The following is a 22,102-nucleotide window of genomic DNA, read 5'->3' as shown; positions in this document are numbered from 1 at the left end:
GATTTAAAGGGATAAATCAATGGCCGATAAATTAATGTACATCCCCAATGATAACACACAAGATTATTCCTTCTGTAACTTAAAATTATTGGTTGAAACGTTTAAACACTGAACTTGATAAACCAAATAATCAAATTTACCGAAGTATCCAAAGTTGTTAAGCCAATTAATAAGAAAACGTGTCATAAAAATTTTGGTACTAGTGTATTAAAAAGCCCATTGTTCCCCCTCTCTATGAGATAAAACAGAAAGGAAAAATATTCCTAATTGAAATTGTCAATAGTTAGCTCTAATTATCACCAAACATGATAATATTAAAGTGGTTAAGCCTTTCGTTTAAATCTATATGTCTAAAGAGATTAAATGTGAACCCTTAAATAACATTATACGATTTTTTTACTTTCTGTATAATATACAGCAAAATATTCTTTAAAAAATTTAAATGTAAACTATTTTTACCAACCCTATCCCTTTCTCTGTTTCTTATTTTCTGCGAATTTAAATTATCTAGAAAAATTTCTCCATCAGAAATTTGTTTACCATGAAATATAGTACATTTATCTATTATCATTTCATTGTCACGCACCCAGCAAAGCATATGTTCAGGGGGGTTTATACTTCACAATCAAGTCTATTAAGATTAAGTAGAAGTGAAGCTAATCGATTACTATTTTATTTTATCTGTCTTTTTTAAAAACTGATATCTCAAAACCCCTAGCATCTAGGGGCTTTTTTTCGAAGGGAAGACCAGAAAAATAACAGAAACCGTCCCAAGACTTTAATATGAAAATCAAATATCTTAAAAACATCCCAGAATCTATGTGAAGCTTACCTAAAATTAAGAGCTCATTTGTTTTCAGTAGTTATTGAAATCTTAAAATTAACTTACCACTTTATAAAGTAATAAGGTTTTATGTCCTAAGCATAAGATCTCAATAACTACTGTACCGATTGGGTTATCAACTTTAGGTAAGTTTCACATAGATTCTGTAAAGGTTTTACACTATTTTTATTCAGATTTATTCTTGGCATGGTTTTCAGCTATTTTTAGCCCTTCTCTGCCACTTCGAGGAGAGAGCCCCTAGATGTAAAGGGCGTATCCGCAGGTGCTAATTATAATGACTTACATTATTATATGAATTTATTGAATATATTGAATTTGCTTTATAGTTGAGGAACTACGAAACTACTGGAAGTTATCGTATTTTTTAATTAAAAATGAAAAAAAATTATATGAGCGAGAATTATAACAATAAAAACCTCTATCTCCCTGTTCTATCTAATAATAACACTTCACTGCAATTGACATACCTATATAATATAATTAAAAACAAGGATGACAACATCCTTAAGTAGAGCGGCAAAAAAATAGGCTGAACAAACAAGCTGATGCGAAATTGCAAATTTTCAGTGGCCATTGAAAAGAGGGAAAGAGAAAGAATAATATGAAATATGAAATATGGGAAATATTAGAAAATCACGGAACCTTTAAATGTAAGTTGTTTAGTGGATGCTCTTTGAAAAGTTAAGGTATGTCGTGGCTTAAAATAAGCAGTTTATCTTATTCACTTTTCGTCATAGAATTAGGGACGGACAAACAAAAGTTATTTAACAAATAGCTTCGCTACCAACGATGATAATTGTTCTATAAATGGAGAATTTTACAAAAAAAACTGTAAATCTAATACAAAGTAAATATCAAAATTTTTTAATCAACCTTTAAGTTACAAATATTTACAAATACCGCCACGGACAGACATTGTTAAAGAATATCTTTGCTCCTTACATTTATTTTAAGGTTAGTCAAATATTATGTCATTAAAATAATGCAAAGTTTTAAATTGTTAGGACAATTCTATTATATCTTTTTACGTTATGAAAACCTTTAGAACATGTAAAAAATCTTCCAATGGTTTATTGCGCTTTTATATTAATTGCTCCTTTCATATAAAAATATCAATTAATTGTGTAAAGCAATAATAATATAATTATTATAGATCTAATTATTTTTATATTTCTACATATGAAAAAGAAATGTATTTACATATACGTCTCGTTACCAAGGATAGAAGGGAAATCACATGATAATTTGAATTTCAGACTCAAAAATGAGCCTTCGACGTGAGCGATTATATTATCCATATTTTTTTAGGGATTTTTCTTTCCCACTTTTCCTCTCATCTCCATCATTTTTATGACGTCACATGGCTGATTTTTTTGAGTCATTTTTAGGGACCAATCATAGAAAATTGTCATATGTAGGGAATTTTTGTCAGTTCCTGTAAAAAATAATGTTGAAATAATAGCTTTTTTTGCTGCACTTCTCAAAAATAGAATTGTCCTTGTTAAAAAGTAATTTCGCGGTTTCCTGATGGTGCTCAAGATTTAGGTTTGAGTAGAAGAACCTGATTATACTTTTATTGGGAAATGATTGGGGAAGTTTTTCTTCTCAAAAGTTCTATCCCTGATATCTTGCCCCGTCTTTAAGTGGAATAGCAAAAAAACTTTTCAAATAAAAAGAATCTTTTTGTGTATGTATACTTAAAAGTTTTAAAAATATATATTCCGTTGAAGAATAAAAAGACGTAAATACGAGTTTTTACCGTCTATTCATGTCTCCTTTTTTAAATAAGAGTTTATATTGAAATCTAAACCTCTTAAATGCTAGTTTAACCAATTTATGAATTTAATACTGGCTTTGAAAGATTTAAAAGATGAGAATCAGTTTTAATTAGACCATCTTAAGAATTAAATTACGTCACTCAAATATTATCTTTTAGAAATTATAAATCTAAAAAGGAAATACTTACATTTGTAAGACTCGATTGTAAGAGATGCTTTGCTAATAACATAGGTCCTAATGTCATGAGAATCAAGCATGCTTAATATGTAGGTAAAATCTTTCTGAGATTTTTAAATCTAACTTCATTGTTACAATAATAAGGAGATGCGGAAAGTGTCATGTGTGACGTCGTAAAAATACGTCTAAAAAGGAAGGATAAGAGGAGAAGTGGGAAAGAAACCCCTAAAACAGAGATTGATTTAGACGTATTTTTAATATTTTTTATGACGTCACACAAGACACTTTCCGTATTACCTAAGAATAATAATTCTTACTAACATGCCTATATTTACGATTAGAGGTACTTGTATCATACAAACGGACAAAGAAAGATGAAAAATGAAAAAAGCTTCGCTTAAAAAAAGATTGTATTAAATTTTGTAATACTCTTTCTCGTATTCATTCGAATCCGGTGGATAGTAACCGGTTATCATCCATACGAAAAAACTATGTCTAGCATTGTATCATATCCAGCCTTCTACAAATATAAAAATGTACAACCATAAGATTAAAACCATATAAAGCAGTTTATAATACAATGCGAGAAATAACTATTCTTAAAATCTATTTGAGAGTAATAGAATGTATTATGTCTTTTTGCCTTAACAATACTCTTTCAGTATAATTTAAGTAACTCAGCTACGCTTAAACCTAAAACCTTCAAATTTATTTATTTTAAATCTTTTTTTTTCAGTTTTGCGATCAGATACAAATATAAAAACACAGATTCCTCTAAAAATAAATAAGTAATTTAGTATATCTTATAAAAAGTATCAGGATGTTTATCTGTGTGTAGTTTAAAAACTAGGTACAAGGAATTTTGAAACATAGTTCTTTTTAAGACTAAAATTTAAAGTTTTGGGTCGACATCACCCCCCCCCCCCCTCTAACTGTCTCTAAACACCTCTTGGAGAATAACTGCTAATACAAACTAATCAAATTAATAACTCACATATTTTCTTGCTGTTTTTGCCGCGCTACTAATATAAAATATGTTCTTTTTTAGCACTCTCTTTAATCCTTATTGGAAAAGACGGTCCCCGATTGTAGAGTGGGGATTACATTAATAATCTTTTCCTGTCTTGATTGAAGTACCCCATAAATGTCGTCTGTTCATTCGACAATCTGACTCTTAAATGGTTACCAAAAGTTTGTTTTTAAGTGGGCCTTAATTTCTGCACTGGTTATTTGTAAAATGAATAATATTTGTAGTTTTGACTAAAAAATGGCATGTAACACAAACTAGACTATAAAATATAATACAAAAGAGTAATAACAAATTGCTATAAAACCTTCCCTGGACCTATGAGAAGCTCCATTGTAAATCATATCGGTTTAGCGGTTAGCGAGATCTTTCGGTACACAAAGACAGACAGAGAGACATCAAGTTACTTTGATATAAAGATTATTAGGATGTTTGTCTGTCTGTCCCTATTTATGTAAAGTAATTATTTTTTGTAAAAAAAAATTTTAAGGGGGATTCTTTGGTCAAAGTCACAAGCAAAAATAGATAAGTTTTAAAGAGGTTCATGATGATTGAAATGCTTTACTTTTAGTTTTAGGGAGAGTATTGAATTAATTCATATTGAAACTTTGTCAAATATTTTAGACAAATTATTTTTGTTATGTGTATCTTGTAATCAACAAATATATTTTAACTTAACCAACATATGTAAAATAATTATAGCGCAGATTCGCCCTCAGAAATGTCTTATTCATTTTTTTCTCTTTTGAGTGAATGGTATATAATTTAGTAATGTAGTGATCCTTTATAGGGTTTTTATTCGATAGGAAATAAATCATAATAACAGGGAACTTGAGGTATAAGAAATAAATTAATGTACATCCAATTATTATGAACAAAATTATCTTTTCTGAAACTTAAATAAATGATGATATTTTGTACCAACTAATTATGGTTTAATCAACCAAAGTTTTTAAGCATAGGAAATGTGTAAATTTTTGGGTATGAAGCATCCCTTTCCCCGTGCATAATAGCAAATATATAGTACAGTGTAGACAATAAAACTAATTCTATATTTACATAGAGCTGCAATCTTTAGGGAGGGTTTGGACATTGGCCTGTAAATTTACATAGTATCCAAAGTTTTATAACAAGGTTATGATATTAGTTGGCTAAAAAACTCTGGGTACTTTTATTGAATTTTGATTGTTTGGCTCAAATTTAACCTTCTAAACAATAATTGGATCTACTGCAGTTCACGGTAGAATATTGCTGGTAACGAATATTGCCAAAAATCTATTAATTTTAAAGGCTGCTAGCTGCCAAACGTCTGAACGTACAGATCATGCCCGCACACTGTTTTAAGCGGAATATGAAGGCCTACAAATTATCTGGAATAGCCATAAATCAATAATGCATAATTATCTTGCAGTGCAGAGAAATGCGCGAAAAAGACCTATTTTACGCGTTTTTTTCAGTGAAGCTTTCCCTGTGCATCATTGGATCTTGGCCAATTCAGATTATTGGTAGGTCTTCTTATGCCACTTAAAATGGTGTGCGGGTATGATCTGTACCGTTCAGCCGTTTGGTAGCTAGCAGCCTTTTTAAAATTCATAGATTTTTGGCAATATTCGTTACCAGCAATATTTTACCGTGAACTACAGTAGATCCCAATAATATTATCTAAAGTATGTGTAATTGGGTTTACTATTATTAGGGATGCATATCTTTTTATCGTCCTTTGTCTTATCCTTTTTTAACCCTGAGTAACATATAATGTTGTTTATAATGTTAACCTTAATATTAAACAAATTTAATTCCTAAAAAGCAATTTGTAATCCAAGTTACCTGGCTTATAAGAAGTTCACTGTAAAGGAGAACCATATAGGTCCAGCCTTTAGCGTGATCCTATGCTATATACACAAAGACAGACGGACTGCAACCTTTGTATTATATTGAAATGAACATAATCTTTGATATATCGAGAGAACCAAAATTAATTTAATATTAATAATATGCTAGAAATTTACGTTTTAATTTATGACCAAATTAACTATTGCTTTGCATACAAATCTCTGCCTTAAATGAATTTAAATGATTTTTATGACCAACGTTTATTAAAAATATTTAAAACATTTCTTCTTGTATTTAGGATTTTTAAAAATTCAAAGAAAAAACTTTTTAGCGATATTTTTTATCTTTTGTTTGATAAGCTTTACGGGGGGAATAGGGGGAGGGGGGTTAGTCAACTTGTCGATTTAAATGATTCTTACAAATTAGGTAAGAAAAATGAACCTAAATTATGCTGGTATATCTAATTAAAAAGTTAAATAGTCTGGCTAAAATTACCTAACATTCTTGCTTGGTAAATTTAACCAAGAACAATGATGATAATATCCATACGAACAAACAATCATGGATAGCACAGAAGTTAAGAAAAAGAGAGAATATGCGACAAATCATATAAAAAAATCACGAAAACCAGAAATTATTTTTGTATTTTGATTCATGTCCGACCGATGACGGACAAAGTAAATAATATACTGCTCAAAGGTACATGAATGATTAACAAAAGTTATAGCCGACTAGCTTGGATAACAGCCGAGAAAATTGCATTTCCTTAATAGCGTTACGGTTGGATTGACTGGCGGATAAAGGAACAACTAGGGTGAATTATAGAGCAGTTTTAAATGTAATTCAAAAAAAGCAATGAGTAAATTTATATTTAAATTAAAAATAGGGAAAAAAATAACTGTAAAGGGTGCTAAAAGGAAGTCTTCATTTACCAATTTTAAAATGCCCAGTCGTCTTAAGAATTCCTTCAGTATATTTTTTAGAATCAAAAAGAATTTTTGTTTACCAAATTTATAGTAAAATGGAATTATTGAATCTATCTAAGATCAATTTGGAAGAGTTTAACTTATGTTTAATATTGCTAAATGATAAGTATAACGAATGAAATTACATTACACAACCAAAGTGTAGAAAAACTTCACCTTTTGTAAATGAATAGTTACAAAAACACAGCAATGTTTAACTACAATTTGACGATTCAGCAATATTTACATTTGTAAAAAAAATGGATCAATAAATACTTATATTTGCATTAAACCAAATTCAAATTTTAGTGTTTTAAAGGTTGATGATATTGTTTTAATGTGAAAATATAGTTTAAATTGACTTATGATTTACTTTATCCGTAAGTACAACATAGGAACGATATATAATTTTTTGTGAGGGATCATATGTAATTTTTTTTTGTAATTGAATACTGATTTTTATTGGTGAAGATTCTTCTACTCTGTAATTAACTTTGTCCGTCTGTCAATTCGTACATAATTGCCATGAATTTGGTTTGGTTGTATTGACAAAAAAAGTAATCTTCTTATAAGTTTAAGTAAGAAATAAAAAAATATATGTAGATTTCATAATTATAAAAGCATGAATTTTCCAATTATTATAACCTCCTTTACTAGATATAACTAGTTGCTATTCCCTAACCTCTAGGAGAGGTCAGGAAAACAGCCTTGAACCACCCCCTGAAAAACCCAACCAGTTTGTAACAGTATTTACTTAGATCTTTAGCATGAGACAAAAACACTTTACTGCTTAGTTTAATAGGATATTTTACTGATTTTATATCAAAAACATTATTGCTGCGCAATTGTATATAAATTTAAATTTACAAAAATAAAATAAAATTTCAAAGCCTATGATTTATCTTAAAAATTTCAACCCACACAAAAATTCTTTTAATAGCACAAAATTGTGTTATTTGGTAGTTTCTCTCAAATTGCCTGTCGGGGACCTAACCATGTGGGGCAACCAAATACCCAATGCGTTAAAATCGACCAGATTTTAGTAATAAACAATACAGCAAAAGTTGCACCCCCTTCCCTCGCTATTTTCAATTTAATTTAAAAATAAAGGGGGGGGGGGGAGTTACGTGCTCAACAAGACACTTTGAAGGAAAATGCTTAATATTTTAATGTAACGTAATATTTAGGAAAATTGGAATTACATATATGACGTATGAGAGGATGTACAGACAGACTGGAATACGAGTATAGAGTAGCTTCGATACAATTAAATATCAATAATATAACAAGGTATTTCTAAAAAATACAACATTTATTAAACAATTAAAACTGGTTAGAAATAGGCAGATTAATGGGATTATTATTATAGGATATATTTAATATGATATCAATTAAAGGCTTGGACGTCCTGTTTCTTAGTTAGGTAAGAAACGACGTACTTGAACACGTGGGAAATATAGATACCGCCAGCCTAGACTTATAGGCTTGTATCTAACCGAATGCAGACGGGAGAGAATTATTCACTCTTTGGCCTGCAACAATCAACTAGCTCTCAACACAGCAGGATGGAGTATAGTGGCGGTTACAAGTGGAGGTCTGACTCAGCCAGAGAAGTATAGGAATGTGGACAGGGATGGGGATGCATAAACTTGGATGGTGAATACCACACTTGCCCCCTCTGAGGGAATATGAAATATTCCCTCACAGTTGACCTGCACGCCTGCTTCTGCGGGTTGATGTTGTACTCGCAGGTTCTTCGATTGCGGCCATAGCCCTCTCTACGATATCAACAGGATTGGGTTCTGAGGAAGTAGGATCTTCTGGAGCTGCTGGAGGCTCTGGAGCAACAGCATTCTGGAGGGCCAACACGCCCTCACAGGGAGCCGTGGCTACTGGATCTTCAGAGGCAGCGCCAGCCTGCGGATTCACAGGTAGATCAATTCCAGATGGAAAGAGCTCACTGATTTGAGCATCGAGCTCTGTGTCACTGTTTTCCTCTGCAGGATCCAGGACCTCTGGATTGCCTTCTCTATCGGTGGGCCTGTACTCATCAGAGCACTCAGAACCGCCATAGTGAGAAATCAGCTCCACTCCATCATCATCTGGCCGGGGTACGTCCCCAGCGGGAAGAGATGCCTCTATGGTCGCCACATTCTGCCCAGGTACATTCATAATATTACAACGAGTATTAATATATTTAATTACCCTGTCAGAGTTTTGGTCCAACAGTCGACTAGTGGCCTCAATGACCGTGGTCATTCGTGATTTTAACTCAACGGTCGAGTCCTCAGAGACAGTGCGAATTTTTTCGCGCAAAGTTTTGCGGTTCCGCAGTAATTCTGCGGAAATTTCAATAAGGCGCTTGCCATGTTGTATATATGCTTTCTCAACAAATGAAGCATTGCTAGCAATTTTAGATTCCAGACTTCTCTGGAAGGGGAGAAGAGCTTCCTCCATTGCTTCTTTTACAGTGGAGGATAGGACTTTTTTCCATTCCTCAGCAGTCACCCAAAAAGCCTTAGGCTCAGTTTTGCTTTCTGCTAATGTCTCTTTCTTTTTAGGGGGTAATGGAGGCGGTTGAATTTCCACCTTAGCCTTCTTGGCTACTGGGCCGCCGCTGCCTGTTGGTGTTGGCGGACGTTTTTCTACCGCTTTTGGGGCAGATTTTACGGCGACTACCTCCAATTCAGGTGAGGCACTACGTTTTGGCGACGATTCCACCCGATTTTTTTGCGGTTCCCCTCCCCTATTTTGTTCCATTAGAGGCCTGGCCCTAGGCCTGGCTTTATCGGAATATTCGTTGGCCTCTAAATTTTTAGCCTGCCGCAATTTTTCTTGCAAGTCAAGAAGTTCCTTTGGAACATCTTTTCTCGCGGTGCGGTAAACGTGGATCGATCTTGAGACACATTGCAGTTCACTGAGGTTTTCAGGGTTGCGCGGCGGTTTTACTCGCGGCTGATACCTGTTCTCGTCAGGTTCATAGTAGGCTTCCTCAGGGCCGCCCTGGGGATAGCCATGATTGCTGTCATAATAATAGTCCTCTTCATTGTAAAAGGGTGCCTCTTCATATTCTCGACGGTATGAAGAGTGACCGGCCCCATGGGAGTGGTGAAAACCCCTTGAAAAATTCCGCCTGGGATATCCTAAAACAAAAATAATAAACTTAAAATTAAGGGTCATTAATTCCTTATACCGAATAAGGAAATATTTTTACAAAGACGACCTTTAGGGACGACAATCTTATAGGTATATATGTCTGATACAGGTCGTCCGTGTTTGGGGATTAGTTTTCCCCATTATTTGTAAAATCCCGCAATTCGTGTGTTTCACTCGTACCTCCTTCTTTGTACGCGTGAATTTTGGTGCAGGCTAGTATGTAAATGATAAAAGCGACGCATAATAACGACCCTATTCCTGTAAAGATGGCTGCTACTACAAGCACTATATGATACCAAGTACTAGATAGAAAATCAACCACCTTATGATACGTTTGAATAAACCAGGAGTCAGTTATTTTTACTTCAAAATTATTGGAGTCTGCGGCAAGTTGGCTGAGGTATAATTCCTCGGCACTTTCTGAGAAATTAGTTTTTTCTAGGCTTTGCCAAGAATGATATAGGAATAGGCTAATCGGTTTATCCATAAGATATTGGTTTACATTTAGTATTTGCATACCCTGCCCTTGGTTCCCAAGGAATTTTCCTTGGTACAAATGTAAGAAAATTGGATTTTCGGAACATTTAGTCGGAGTTAAATGGGTGGTGTTAACCAATCTGCGTGAAAATGGTGATATTCCCATAGTCTTATTATTGATTGAAACCGAGAAATGATCCACAAAACAGGGTAAATTTTCTCCCAAAGAAACATTGATTTTAAGATTATCGCACTGTATTACTAAATCCAGCTCACCGAGCGCCCTAACTAGTTTTTTACGATGAGTCTGAATACTGCTTTTAGACAGAAAATGGTTCTGTAAACAGCGAGTTTCGGGGACAATTAATTTATTATATTGTTGGTAGGAATAGAAAATCTCTAGTGGTAACATGTCATCTTTTTCTTTAGCGTTTAAGAGTGGGAAATATGGTTTTATAGAATTTGTGAACCATACCATTAAGTTATCAATATTAGTTTTGTAATAAAATAATTCGGGAATTAGATTTTCAAAATGTTTCTTATCTTTAAGTTCTAGCGCTAGCGTAATTTGGGGATCGATCACTAGATATTTTTGGGCACCCTGTTCTCCTTCAAATGTAAACAATGAAATATTAAAGATGTCTACTGTTCGCCAAGGAGAAGTGAATTTTTGTGCACTATCAGTTTTATCATCTGAGATAATTCTATCGTAGCCTATTCTCAGATTGTGATCTAAACAATTGTTTCCCACCCAGTGACTGCCCAGGTAACAGCCCGCTTTTGTTTGTAATAATTCAACAGGCTCAGCCTGGACCCCTATTTGTTTTTCCTCAAATGTCCCAGGGATAAAAATGCCGTTAATGGTTACGCCGTTTCCCTCGCAGGCGGGGTCGATGCCGTTAAGGAGGTCGTTGGGGTAAGTAAGTGTCCCGTTTATCAGGAAACGCGTGTATGACATCTGGTGTTCATACACTGAGACTGATTTCCCTTCAAAGTTAAATATTTTAGTTTTGGACATGGTGTAACAGTCTTCATAAGTTACGAGGTTCGGTATCTCCACGAGTGCTGGAGCAGCGAGGTGTATGTGGCTATATCTGCCACAATACCAGTAATGAGTACTGGTTCGGAGGTGACAACGAATTCCAGGTATAATTTTTCTTTCAACCTTTTGCAGCAGGTGAAATTGTTTTTGTTCAATATTGGTAATATTAAGAAACGCAGCGCATTCAGAGATTTTCAAACGCGGATTTTCGTTTGCTACACATTGAGTCGCATCTATTTGTATTATTTCGGACGCATTTGATTTTGCCAAAATAATAAAAAGCCCCAAGAATCCCAAAATAAATTTACCTCGAGCTCCTGGTGCCTTTGCCAAATGATGCTGCATTTTATTTTTATGCTTCTCGTTTTTCTCTGAAATATGTTAATTAGTTAGTTTTAACATATATTTTTTTTTTTGTTTATTTTCGTTATTATACATACGTAGGTTAAGCTATATACATTTGCCACCTTGGTTTTATATAATTATACATTTTATATACATTTTATTTCTTCCTTTTAATTGGATTATGCAGTCCGATTTGGACATGTATGCGGTTATCCCCCCCTTGTGACCTAGTTTTTCTTTCTTCTTCTAATATATACTTGGGTACTATGCTTTGTTTGTTAACATTAATAACCTTTTCAGGGCTGGATTGTTTGGGTCTTTGTGCGAAGAAAGAAGCCTCGGACGGGACGGTTTCTTCCAAGAAACTATTTTCGACGTGGATGTGAGGACCGGATGATCGATCTGCGCCAGGGGGTTCTTGATCTTTGGGCTGTGACTCAAATGGTGAGTTTTTTTCCATTATATCCCCTCCCCCATCACAATCCACCTCCCCCTGGGGTAAGTCCTGACTAGTTTCAGGGTTTCCTTCTATAAAATCGTCACCATCGTTATCTAGGTAGGTAAAATCGTCATTTTCCATAACTTTATTATCGTTTATTTCGGTTTGCCCGGTATTATCTATTGTCAAGGTTATTTCCTCAGACGGGACGATTTCCTCAATTGGAAAGACGTTAAAGGAAAGTGTTTCCCCCAATAATTCTATTTTAGAATCTATTTTTCGTATTTTATCTCTACTAACAACTTGGTTAGTTTTTATTGGATTTGATCCAAAGGGACTGAGTTCAAAAAGGGCCTCTGAGAATTTTTTTGTTACAATAAAAGGACCCCCATAGAAAGATTGCAATTTTTTACTGACCCCTATCTTGACTAGGTTAAAAAATGCAAAGACCACGTCGTTAACGAAAAGGGGAGATGAAGCCTTCCTAGATTTATTTTGAAACTCTAAATAGATCTTAGATTTTTTGGAAACCTGTGCAATAATTTCTTCCAAATTTTTTAGGTAGTTTAAGTAAGACCTGCAGTCAATGTCCTGCCTTTTCTGCAAGATTGGAGAAAAGAAATCGAGATTGAGAGTTGGTTGTCTGCCGAACATAAGGTAATATGGCGTATACCCCGTTCTTCTAGACGTACTAGAGTTAATTACAAAAGTGGTCAAAGCTAATTTTCTTGCCCAGTCTTTACTTTCGAATCGGTCATCGGATCTTAGACCTGCATAAATGCTTTGATTATGCCTTTCACATGGGTTACTATTAGGGTTTCTTGGGGGAATAAGTTTAGTTTCGATACCTAGTTCATCCATAACTTTTTTGAAAACTTCCCCAGTAAAATTTGTTCCCCTGTCACTCCTCAATGACCGAAATAAGCCGTAGGTGGGTACCACCTGTTCAAGGATGACCTTCACCGTGCTTTCCACGGTGGCGTCCTTGATGGGGTGAGCGATAATGTACCTAGAGAATAGGTCAACTAGGATAAATATGTAACGGACATGTTGTCCTTGAAAATAGTTAGGGGTTAAAGGACCGATAAGGTCTACTGATACCTGGCCAAAAATCTCGTGACTAATGGCTGAATGGGTGATAGGTTGTTTGTGTTTAGGTACCTGCCCTATTTTTCTTAGGCAGGTAATACAATTTTTGATGCGTGATTCGACAAACTTATTAATTCCTATAAGGAAGAATCTTTCATTTATCTTGCGTGTTGTTTCGTTAACCCCCTTGTGACCTATACTATTATTATGTGCCAATTCAAAAACTTTATTATATAATCCAATGGGTACGACGGGTCTTTCAATGAATGTTCCATTGCTAAGAGGTTGTCTAAATATTAGAAGTCCTTCCATAACGTATAAATGTTCTATTAATTTAAAAAGGACCTCTTTCCGGCCGGTTAGTTCAGCTTTTTCAAAACTCAACAACTTCTTTTTTTCAAATATCCACCTACGAATTTCAGATAATACTTGATCTTTTTGTGTTTCAGATTGCCAAACATTGTGCACACCGACTTCCGAAGCCGAATGTAACTCAAAAATCTGGTCTTGGTATGGGCAATCCTGTTCATAAGGATCCAAGGTAAATGAGCTAGTACATTTTTCACAATCGGTTTCCTTATGTTCTTTGCATAAAAATTGCCCTCTAGATAGATTGTCGGCATTGCAATGGTCCCTACCCTTCCGATGAATTACTGTAAAGTCAAAACTTTGGATAAAGAAAATCCATCTCAGAGTTACACCATTTATTGTTCCTTTTTGCCATTTTTTGTAATGAACTAAGGAAATCGAATCTGTACGCACAATAAAGTTTCTAAATCTTAAATAATGAAGAAAGGTTTTAAGAACAAATACTAGACATGCTAATTCGCCTTTATAACTTGGATAATTTTTCTCTGCCCCGTTACATTTTTTGGAACATATTCCAATAATTCTTTCTTCCCCCCCCTGGTTTTGGCTGAGAATTCCAGCGAAATAACTCGTAGAAAAATCTACGTCTACTATAAAGGGGTTAGGATTATCCCACTGGGGATAGCCTTTACTTATAGAATTTGAGAACATATTTATGAAATTTTCCCAATCTTTTGATAGGGAATTGGTCCATTCGATAACTTTATCGTTTCTGTGTTCGTCTAGGGTACAAGAATTTTTTGCATAGGATGGGAAATAGGCCCTATAATAATTGGAGAAGCCCAGGAAACGCTGGAGTTCCTTGCCTGTCCTGGGCCTGCTCCAATTTTTAATTTGTTCTAAATATGCGGGGTTCATTTTAAGTCCTTGGGAACTGACTATATGACCTAAATATGTACATTCGGATGTGAAGAATTTACATTTGGCTAGATTTAACTTAAGTTTTGCTATTTTTAGGACTCCGAAGAGTTTTCTGAGATGTTTCAGATGTTCCTCAACATTCTTTGAGAATATAATAAGATCATCAAGGTAAGAAATTATAAATTCGTATAAGCCAGGGATAAGGGTTAGGACTCTGTCCATCAAATGGCAGAAAACACTTGGCGCGTTACACAGTCCGAACGGCAGTTTCTTGAAAAGATACTGCCTGTTAAGGGCTGTGAACGCTGTCAAGTGTTTACTTTCCTCCGAAATGGCTAGCGCATGGAATGCGCTAGTCAAGTCGAGGGTGGTAAATACATTGCCAGTGCCTAATTTTTCTAAATTACTAGAAATCAGGGGAAGGGGCCAATTAATTTTTCGTGTTACACTATTAAGCGCACAAAAATCGATAACGAACCTAAGCTTGCCTTCCCCCCCAGCCGTTGGTTTTTTCTTTACCGCAAAGATTGGGGAGGACCACTCGCTGTAGCCCTCCTCAATGACGCCCCCCCTTAGCCAATTTTCAATTTGTTCTTTTAATTTGGCTTCGTATAATGGGTTTAATTGAATGTTTCTAGCCTTAATAGGTTTAGCCCCGGGGATCAAGTCTATTTTATACTGTAAGAGATCGCAGTTACCGATATCGGCATCGTCAACCGAAAATATATCGAAATGATCAAGGCATAATTTTACTACCTTTTCCTTCATCCCTGGGTTATTTTTGATAAGATCACTATTTTCTAAGTCTAATTTTTCTTTAATGAATTTAATTCTTTTAAGAAGTGTAGTTCCTGACAATTCATTTATTTGATTAATACTTTTATTGCAGGAATTTGGGGAATCTGATTCGAATTCAAAGCAATATCCAACTTTAACGTTATCCAATAAGGTAATATTTTTTCCTGCTAAATTGACAAAATTTACCCAACATTCTCCCTTCTCATTTACATTATAAATACCCTCCATAAGCATTAAGCCGTTATGGCTTGTCATTTTAGAATTATTTGGGGATATATACAGCTTCCTATTTTTCTGATGAATAGGAATTGTTATCACCGTTGTATTCCCCCCCGGCAAGAATGTTGTTTTCTTTGCTAATTTTACGCATGTTTTATTTTGTTTTAATGTCCCAGTCCCCCCCTGGTTACTCCAATTTATTCCTGGGATAAGGGAGTTTTGTTCCGTATGAACATTATTTGTAGGAATTAAGGGTATGTTTTTACTTTCTTCAACTATATTAATTGTTGAATTTTCTATGGGGATTTGCTCGCCAGTGGGGAGCTCAAAGGAGAACTTATCTAGTAACAAATTAATTCGATTAACTTTGAGAAATTCATATCCTAGATTTATAATTTTAGACGTCGTTTCAGGGATGTAAAACGTTTCTTCGAATATTTTATCTGACCCATCAAAGCTGAATTTTAAACTCACGTGTCCTATGATATTTACTGGTTTTAAATCTACAGACAGAGCGCTAAGATTGGCAGGGGTGAATGTGATTTTATTATCATCTAAGATTTCTTTAGAAATAAGGGACCTAAAGTTGTTTCCTGTATCCACTAAAGCGTGTTGCAGGAATTCCCCCCCCACGGGATTAAGAACTTTTAGTTTTGCACAGATAGGCATTATAAAATAAATTATATTTTTAGTCGAAGCCTAAGATGCATATTTTCCAAGATCCCCACCTCAGCGGTTAGACGATGGTAATCCTCACACAGAGACTTCCTGTGTTCCAGGTATAGTTGTCTGTCGAAATTTTTTAAATAATGAAATGTTTTAACAATATGGTTAATTGTTAAAATAATTTTATATAGCTTTCTGGGTTTCATTAAGTTTTTTTATCAAGCGCTTTTCAGCTCCAGAAATTTCTCAATAAGCATGAGAATGTTGATAGTTCTAAAGAAACTACTTAACTTTAATACGGGTCCTTATTTATATACTTGGATATATGATAGAAACCTATCGGAATAAAACTGAACTAAAAAGTTTTCGAAAGATTGAAGGGCTACAAAGTAGCTTAAAAATAAGTGTTCAGCTTGCAACTAACAAGACATTAAAAACAGACTGACTTATTTTTTGACTTATATCTGTATTTATACAAAATATAGTGTCATTAGTTAGTATCTGATTCACGATACAAATAATATAAAGTTAGCGCTAAATTATAGCTCAAAAATTATTAGATATGGCTAATATAATAAAGAGGGTCAATGATGACTGGTTTATTATTCTGATATTGTTAGTATTTATACTTAATTTTTCCACCTATGGGGTAGAACAAGTTTATATATTTACTAGAGTATAATTAATGCTGAAATCAGCTTAAAAAAATAGGATGTGGTTTGTAGTAACTGCTTTGATAGTAACTGGCCTTGATTAATAATGTGCATTCACTTTTATATAGGCTTTTTATTCCGCTGGTAATCCTAGCGGAAGCTAATAGAACTAACTTTATTTCATTCTGCTAGTAATCCTAGCGGAAAATAATTTAATCAAAATGTTTTAAGATTTTATTAATCACATCTCAAGTGATTAAAGTTTTTAATTTTTAAATGCTGCTTGATTGCAGCTCAAAAATCAGAGAGTAAATGATAACAACAAAGAACTGAAGAACAACTGAATTAGATTTGGAAATTTGTTCGTATTTATACAGATTTTCCAGTAGACCCCCCCCCTTCTTAATCTTATTATTTACTTATACGGACCGCGGTAGCATTCTAGGCGACATCTTTCGGATACATAATAAATTAAATATAGTTCTATTATTGTCACTGTACAAAATGCAATAATATTTATCCATATGAATAAGTTATTATACATAATTGCTGAGATATTTCAGCTACAAAAATCAGAGGCTAAGAGTGAGCAACTCTCAGATAAAATTGATACTGAGGATTCAACTCAAGAATCATTGTTTATATACAGATAATTCGCATAAGTTCCCCTAGCGGTTAAAAATTGAACTAGAATGTTTTAGATTCTAATATATATACATTCAAAATATACGATATTTACATTTTAGATAGGTCATGCGATATTAAAAAATAAATACTACTAAATAGAAAATAGGTATTCACTTGTTAGCTTCTTGATAAAGACTATTAGATTTAAAAAAATGGAAATATTAAGTGCATGTGAAATGCTCCTCAGGTTACTTCCCTATTTCCCCCAATTTCCTGTATCAGCTACATTTGGATAGGGAAAGGAGGGGGAGGAGTTTATTTTGTGTTGCTTAGTCAGACTTATAATAATAATTTGTTTTATTTTTTCGCGCCAAAGCATTGCTTGGCAAGGGATATTTGATATTAAGGAATTTGCAAGCTTAGCTTGGCATGGGATATTTTGTTTATCTTTCATATCAAAATATGAAATTCATTCAGCAAATTTTTATTTTCTGGGATAGGGACAATTAATATCGCATAAATCCACTTTTACATCTAGTGGACGTGATTTTTAACAATCGCTTGTACATATTTATCTATTTCAGATTCCTCGCTGGCTTCCTGATCCATTTGGTTGATAGTTTTACGCGCATACTGCTCAGGTATTTTATTACTATTACTTGGAGCTTTTCTAGGCGTGAATTTACTCCGTGTTTTACCAAAGCGGGACTCAGGATTTGGGGGCTCCCCAGCTTTCTTTTTGTTGCAATTCTGCACTACATGGCTGGGGATATTACAATGCCAGCATTTAATATTTTTACTCCTCCCATTAAAGGCTCCTATAACGCCCTCGATTTGATCCCAAGCAATAGGATCATCCTCATGATCTACCCAAGAGGGAACCTCGTCAGGTTCTTCGGTTAAGTTTTCCTTATACATTGCCGTGTTAGTGGGGATATTATCTTCGATAATGCTGATTATGGGTTGTTTTTTCGTTTCCGCAGAATTTTTAGGTAGGAACATTTCCATGGCTTGAGAATAGCAAGCCGAAAGGTTTTCCTTGCTAATATGGCCAGACCCATCCCAATTAACGTATCTTTGTCCGAGGTTAATAAGTTTATTTAAGTAAGCGTTGTAATCGTCCAAAAATTGCATACTCTCAACGTAATTGGCCATGTCCATGGCAAGGTTGGTATACAGCAGATTTTTGCTAACGTTAAGATAGAATTCTTTCCACTTCTTTTTAGGTATGAGGCCAGGATTCATGAGTTTGAACACCCTAAGTTTGTTTTCAAAATAGGTGTCAAGGGGTTGATTAGTCTCCTGTTTTAGGTTGTAGAAGTACTGCGAGGCTACTTCTGGATCCGAGAAAGGAGTGACCAGCCTCCTAATCATCAGGTAATAACTTAAAGCAGATAAGGCCTGATTTCTTTCAGGCGTAATTAAGTCTCCTAATCGTTCCCCTCTAGAGTCATAAATTCGCTGGTATAAAATATCCTTAAAAAGAATTGGGTCACAGATTCTGTATGTCTTTGCAACCCTCCACATATTAGAAAAGAAATTATCAAAGTCGGCCCTACCGTCCCACCTAGGGGCATCCCTCGCAAAATCGGAATCCCATTTTTGTCCCTTAATAAAGCATTCTTTAATAAAGTCATCGTCGGCGGCGCTAGTTGTTGCCGTTGCGGCTGTGCCTGTGTTTGGCGTATTTCTTGTAGAGGGTCTTGTTGCTACATTGGGTGCAGACCTTGTAGGTCTACGGAGGGGTTCTAACGACTTAATCCTATCAGGGATAAAGGGAATCCTTTCTAATAAGGTTTTTTCATATTCCGTTAGAGAAGTTTCTCTTACATTCATCCAATTGTCATTATCCGCCGGACCTATAAAGCCTACAATTGAATAGGCCATACAACCTGGGGCTGTCATCCTATCCTTGGCGACCCATTCGACCACGTTTATCTTTTGCTGAACCGATATCCGGTCATAAAAAGTGGCATTAATTGAATCATCACCTATGGTGTTAAAATGAGTCATGTTAAGACTTTCGTTTAACGTTTTTTCCGCAAACAATGGGCCAAGATTTCCGTCCGCTGGGAGTTTTGATACTCTACGTTTTAGATCTAAGATGTCGGTGTCGGCTAATAATCTGCGATGTGATTCCGTGTCCTTAAACCCTGCCCATTTTGTTTCTATTTCGAGCTGCATAATCTCGGATTCTTGTTTTATTAAATCTCTATAATGTGACGAGTATTCGTTTAATTTAACATTTAACGCTTCCGATATGAGTTCTTTGATTTTTTCAGGGGAAAGCGGGTCAGCCTGCTGCTGCTGCGAGGTACCAGGGACGGCCGGAGCCGGCGGAGGCGGCGGATTTTTGGTTTTATCATTATCCCCTTTCTTGACATTATCGGTCATGGTGCTGGAGTGTAGTGTTCGTTAACACTGATTTGTCTACCACGAAACTTTTTTAAGAACTTGGGAATATCCCTTTCTTCCTGTTTTAAGGAGAAAATATGGAAATGTGTGAAATTAAATACTAGTGTGAAAATAAAAGGCGGGTTCCTTTTTATCTTTATTTGGCAGTTTGCCACGAAATAATTATTAGAAATATTCTGTAACAAATTGTTACTGTAAACTGTTTCCGTGAATAAACTTAGTTATCAGGAAAATATTAATTTCACTTTGCAATCGAAGCTACTTTACAATTTAATTTTGTCTGTACGCTAATTATCTATACCTTCCCCCCTCAAAAATTGAGTGGTAGACAAGACTGCGCCAAAATGACGTATGAGAGGATGTACAGACAGACTGGAATACGAGTATAGAGTAGCTTCGATACAATTAAATATCAATAATATAACAAGGTATTTCTAAAAAATACAACATTTATTAAACAATTAAAACTGGTTAGAAATAGGCAGATTAATGGGATTATTATTATAGGATATATTTAATATGATATCAATTAAAGGCTTGGACGTCCTGTTTCTTAGTTAGGTAAGAAACGACGTACTTGAACACGTGGGAAATATAGATACCGCCAGCCTAGACTTATAGGCTTGTATCTAACCGAATGCAGACGGGAGAGAAGTATTCACTCTTTGGCCTGCAACAATCAACTAGCTCTCAACACAGCAGGATGGAGTATAGTGGCGGTTACAAGTGGAGGTCTGACTCAGCCAGAGAAGTATAGGAATGTGGACAGGGATGGGGATGCATAAACTTGGATGGTGAATACCACATATACACAAATTCCTTTTCTTCTAAATGTAATTGTTAAAAGTTAAGAGAAGTTTCAAAATTCAATTATTCTATAAAAAAAAGTTGGAAATTTGTTAACTTTTGAAGAAGATAAAAAAAAGTATTCTTCAATCTTGAATATTTTAAACTAAGTTAATGTAATTCTAAGGTTAATGTCTTGTATAATTATTAAATTTTGTAATCTTTAATTTATTTACTTTTTGCCGAATATCATGATTACGATGTATGTTTACAGGAATGAGATATAGCCAACAATCCAAATAAATCTAAAATATCATTTGGGTTTCAGATAAAAAGATCGTCTTTACTACGAAGCGTTGCCCCCCAAAATCACGAAAAAATCTAAAATAGTATTTGTGGGTCAGATAAGAAGGTCGTTTTAATACGAATCTTTGCCCCCCAAAATTACGAAAATATCTGCTGAAATTAACAAATATATTTACGAGTTAATTTAGATGTTGGTTACAACTGGATGATATCATGTTGTTTTGCCAAGAGGATTATCTCTTTGAAAATGCTTTTCTACTATTTTAAAAACATTGCCCACATTTAATACTTGTAAAATGTAAAAATAAGCACATTTATGTATGCATTTTTATGGGGGGTAATTCCCCTCCTCCCATCTTAAGAAAATGATCTAAAACCAAGATGGGACTAAAAATAAAAACCCAATCAGTTCAATAGTTAGCAAGATTTCAACAAAATATGTATAGACAGACAGACGAATGTTAGGGTAGAAGGATGAATGGTCTTTGTATTACGAATATCATAGTGTTTCTTTTTATATCAAAAGTTAAAAAAAAACATAGTAAATTATTGGGGTGACAAAAAAAACTTTCATTATCCTATCCCTTCTTCCCTGATAATTCGTAAAAAGGTTTCATGGATTTTACACACACCCGCGAGTATTTCTAAATTAAATTGAAAAAAAATCTTACTTGGTCAGATTATACAGATTATGAATCATATCCTTTATGGACAAACTATCATTTTTGGATCCCATCAACATTGTAGATATCAAACTTGTATAATTTGTTGTGGTATTCAAACTCAGGTCCTCTGCAGCCATTTTTGTGTTTTAATATGATATGTTTATTCTGTATAGAATGTGAGATTTTGTGTGACTCTACCTCTGGGAGGCAATATTGTATACTGATAAAATTTGTAAGTGATGACATGCACTCAGTGAGAGAGAGTTAGAAAGATTTACACGGAGACAATATTCTGGGAGGAGGGGGGGGGATAAGAATATGGTTAAGGGGGAAGGAAAGGGGGAGACAGAGACCTGTTACTTCTCAGACCACACCATATCTTTACAAAATCAAAACATTTACAAACAATGCTTAATAGCTTAAAACTAGGCCTCCTTCATATTTAACTACAAGCTGCTGCGCCCCTAGAATCATCACAAGAATTAAATATCCTAAAACCAAAACAGAAATATGTGAAGATTTTCAAAAATGGACACCTGAATCAGTTTAGTGGTAGTTGAAGTT

At 34.5% G+C, this 22,102-nt stretch overlaps 1 protein-coding gene and 1 long non-coding RNA gene across 2 annotated transcripts in view; one reads left to right on the top strand and one right to left on the bottom strand.

Annotated features, from left to right (window-relative positions):
* Window positions 1–21,735, bottom strand: part of LOC145330647 (uncharacterized) — a 31,780-nt gene extending 10,045 nt beyond the window's left edge. The window contains exon 1 of the mRNA XM_080175312.1: window positions 21,545–21,735. Coding sequence (XP_080031438.1) covers window positions 21,545–21,675 — 131 coding nt within the window. The 5' untranslated portion in view covers window positions 21,676–21,735. The remainder of the gene's footprint in view (window positions 1–21,544) is intronic.
* Window positions 12,608–16,816, top strand: LOC145329659 (uncharacterized). Its single transcript, XR_013883025.1, has 5 exons — window positions 12,608–12,741; window positions 13,623–13,714; window positions 14,500–14,571; window positions 15,293–15,352; window positions 16,113–16,816. It is a non-coding gene; the product is annotated as an uncharacterized LOC145329659 (long non-coding RNA).
* Window positions 21,736–22,102: the final 367 nt, after the last annotated feature.

Source organism: Acartia tonsa, chromosome 10 (assembly GCF_053477335.1).
Source record: "Acartia tonsa isolate MP-2025a chromosome 10, ASM5347733v1, whole genome shotgun sequence".
Classification (NCBI taxonomy): domain Eukaryota; kingdom Metazoa; phylum Arthropoda; class Copepoda; order Calanoida; family Acartiidae; genus Acartia; species Acartia tonsa.
The sequence above is the reverse complement of the archived record's forward strand: the minus strand, read 5'-3'. Positions and strand labels throughout refer to the sequence as shown.